At 41.2% G+C, this 2,780-nt stretch overlaps 1 protein-coding gene across 1 annotated transcript; it reads left to right on the top strand.

Moving 5' to 3' along the window:
- Nucleotides 1-398: 398 nt before the first annotated feature.
- On the top strand, nt 399-892 carry LOC112828630 (ubiquitin-ribosomal protein eL40 fusion protein-like). Its single transcript, XM_073899411.1, has one exon. The coding sequence runs from the start codon at nt 449-451 to the stop codon at nt 833-835; it is 387 nt and encodes a 128-aa protein (XP_073755512.1). The 5' UTR covers nt 399-448; the 3' UTR covers nt 836-892.
- The last annotated feature ends 1,888 nt before the right edge of the window (nt 893-2,780 follow it).

A 2,780-nucleotide genomic window follows, 5' to 3' on the forward strand; every position in this document is an offset into this window, starting at 1 on the left:
AAATTTTCCATGCTTTCTCATGGAGACTAACATTAAATTTTTGGGCACATTTCTTTCTAGTTTTTCCCCCCTAGAGAGTCCATCATGCACATATGATAATACTATATATAAAATTTTATATCCTGCAGTTTTCATTTAATATTTTATTCATAGGATTGGTCTGTGTCAATGAAAAATCTTTATAAGCATGTTTTAAATGGCCATTATAGCTTACCTATATACATAAAATATTATTATATTGACGATATAAAATTATATATAATATACAATTAATATATAATTATCCCTGTATATCTCTATCTGTATAAGATTCATAATTCAACAAATGAGAATTAAAAAGCACTAGGGGTCCCTCCTTTTAAAAGGAATCCTATGTGCTCTTTCTCTTCAATGAGGTGGCCGAGTGGTTTGGTGGTGGCGGCCTTGCGGATTCGTGCCAGACGCAGAGATGCAGATCTTTGTGAAGACCCTGACGGGCAAGACCATCACCCTCGAGGTCGAGCCCAGTGACACTATTGAGAATGTCAAAGCCAAAATCCAAGACAAGGAGGGTATCCCGCCTGACCAGCAGCGTCTGATTTTTGCGGGCAAACAGCTGGAAGATGGCCGTACTCTGTCAGACTATAATATCCAGAAAGAGTCCACCCTGCACTTGGTGCTTCGCCTCTGGGGTGGCATCATCGAGCCTTCCCTCTGCCAACTGGCCCAGAAATACAACTGCGACAAGATGATCTGCCGCAAGTGTTACGCTTGCCTGCACCCCCGTGCTGTCCACTGCCGCAAGAAGAAGTGCGGCCACACCAACAACCTGCGCCCCAAAAAGAAGGTCAAATAAGGCCCCTCCACCGGCTCTTCCTTTGCCCGCAGGGCAGCCCCCTGCCCGAGCCCCAAGGACCTGGGCCCTCAATAAAGTTTCCCTTCCATTGACTGGAGCAGTAAAAAAAAAAAAAAAAAAGGAATCCTATGTAATTTCTGGTCTACTTCGGTATGTGTGGATTATGCTTACAGCAGAACACAACTATACCTACTTGATAGAAGGAGGCACAAATTGGCTGCTAAATCAGACTTAAGTGAGTAGAGAGTGCTTCCTAACCCTTCTGTTTTAATCCCTTAAGCTTGCCAATTGGTATTTTCTGCCCTGCAGGTGTGTAGACTCAGCTCTCTACTGGTGAGATTCCATCTGTCAGATCTCAAATTGACAGGAGTGGTAAGGGTAGGAGACTGGAGTGGTTCTTCCAGAGTTATTTTGCTCCCTGATGACAGCTAAGGAAAAATATGGGCAATAGGGAGTCTTTACTTTCTGACCCCTGCTCTTGGCGGAAGGAGAGAAGCCCCAAGAGATGTAAGTGCCAACTAGGATGGCTATGGTATTGAAGGTCTGTGTGTCTATACTGGACATTCACTGGCTTTCACAGAACTCGAAAGATGCCTGCAGACAAACTGATTTGCAGAAAGATCTAAAATCTGTCCAAGTGATAACCTTTGGAGAAAGAGCTGTAGGGCTTGAATAGGTCCTAAATTGTACACAGAGTACTACTGTAATTTACTTAGTGGCACTCACAAAGATTGACATGACAAATGCTTAAAGTTTTGGTTCAGATGTTTCATAAATATTTATTGATTACTGAGCTAGGCACCGTGGGAGATATACGAGATGTGGCTCTGCAGTAATGTGACTGATTTTTTAAAAACCACAAATTCCTAAATCATATATTCAAGTATGTGCTCTTTTTTGAGAGGTTAAATATTTTTCCAGAGATGTTGTCATTACTCAAAACTTTTCTAACTCCTTAGAGTTTGCTTTCAGCCTGTAGCGTATTTTATTTTATTTATTTATTTATTTTTTGGAATGCATCTCCTTTTTTTATACCTTATAAATTATATTTTAAATTTTCCTAAATGTACAGAGTGGAATAAAAGTGTGCGTGTACAGTTCTAGGAATTGTAACACATACACATCCGAGTAACCACCACCAGCCAAGTTACAGAACAATATTATGTTCCCTCCAGATTTCCTCCTGCTTCTCCTTTGCAGGAAAACCTTCCCCTGAGGCCTAACCTCTGGCAACCGGATCGTTTTGCCTTTTTGAGAAGGTCCTATGGAAGGAATCACACAGTATATGGACTTTTAACACTGCTTCTTGCACTTGGCATCACGTCTTGAGATTCACACAAGTCCTTGAGTGTGTCAATAGTTTCTTTCTCACAAAACAAAACAGTTTGTTTCTCTTTCTTGCAGAGTAGAATGCCATTGTATGTGTATGCCTTGGGTTTGTAGCCATCAGGAGTTGCAAGACATTTAAAAGTGTTCCCGGTTTTGGGCAATTACAACTGATACCTAGGAGTGGGATTGGTGGACCATATGGTAAGTCTGTGTTTAACCTTTCTTTTTTAAATTTTATTTTTATTTTTTAATTTTTTATTTTTTAAAGATTTTATTTATTTATTTGAGTGAGAGAATGAGAGGTAGAGAGCATGAAAGGGAAGAGGGTCAGAGGGAGAAGCAGACTCCCTGCTGAGCAGGGAGCCCGATGTGGGACTTGATCCCGGGACTCCAGGATCATGACCTGAGCCGAAGGCAGTTGCTTAATGAACTGAGCCACCCAGGCGCCCTAACCATTTTTTTAAAAACTTTTTATTGTTATGTTAATCACCATACATTACATCATTAGTTTTTGATGTAGTGTTCCATGATTCATTGTTTGTGCATAACACCCAGTGCTCCACGCAGAGTGTGCCCTCTTTAATACCCATCACCAGGCTAACCCATCCCCCCACCC

This window comes from Callorhinus ursinus, unplaced genomic scaffold (assembly GCF_003265705.2).
Source record: "Callorhinus ursinus isolate GAN/ISIS: 27379988/994484 unplaced genomic scaffold, GSC_fseal_2.0 scaffold13, whole genome shotgun sequence".
Lineage (NCBI taxonomy): Eukaryota > Metazoa > Chordata > Mammalia > Carnivora > Otariidae > Callorhinus > Callorhinus ursinus.

Bases quoted from the DNA above. Each gene is read 5' to 3' on its own strand.
- LOC112828630 (XM_073899411.1), top strand. From the start codon at position 449: ATGCAGATCTTTGTGAAGACCCTGACGGGCAAGACCATCACCCTCGAG.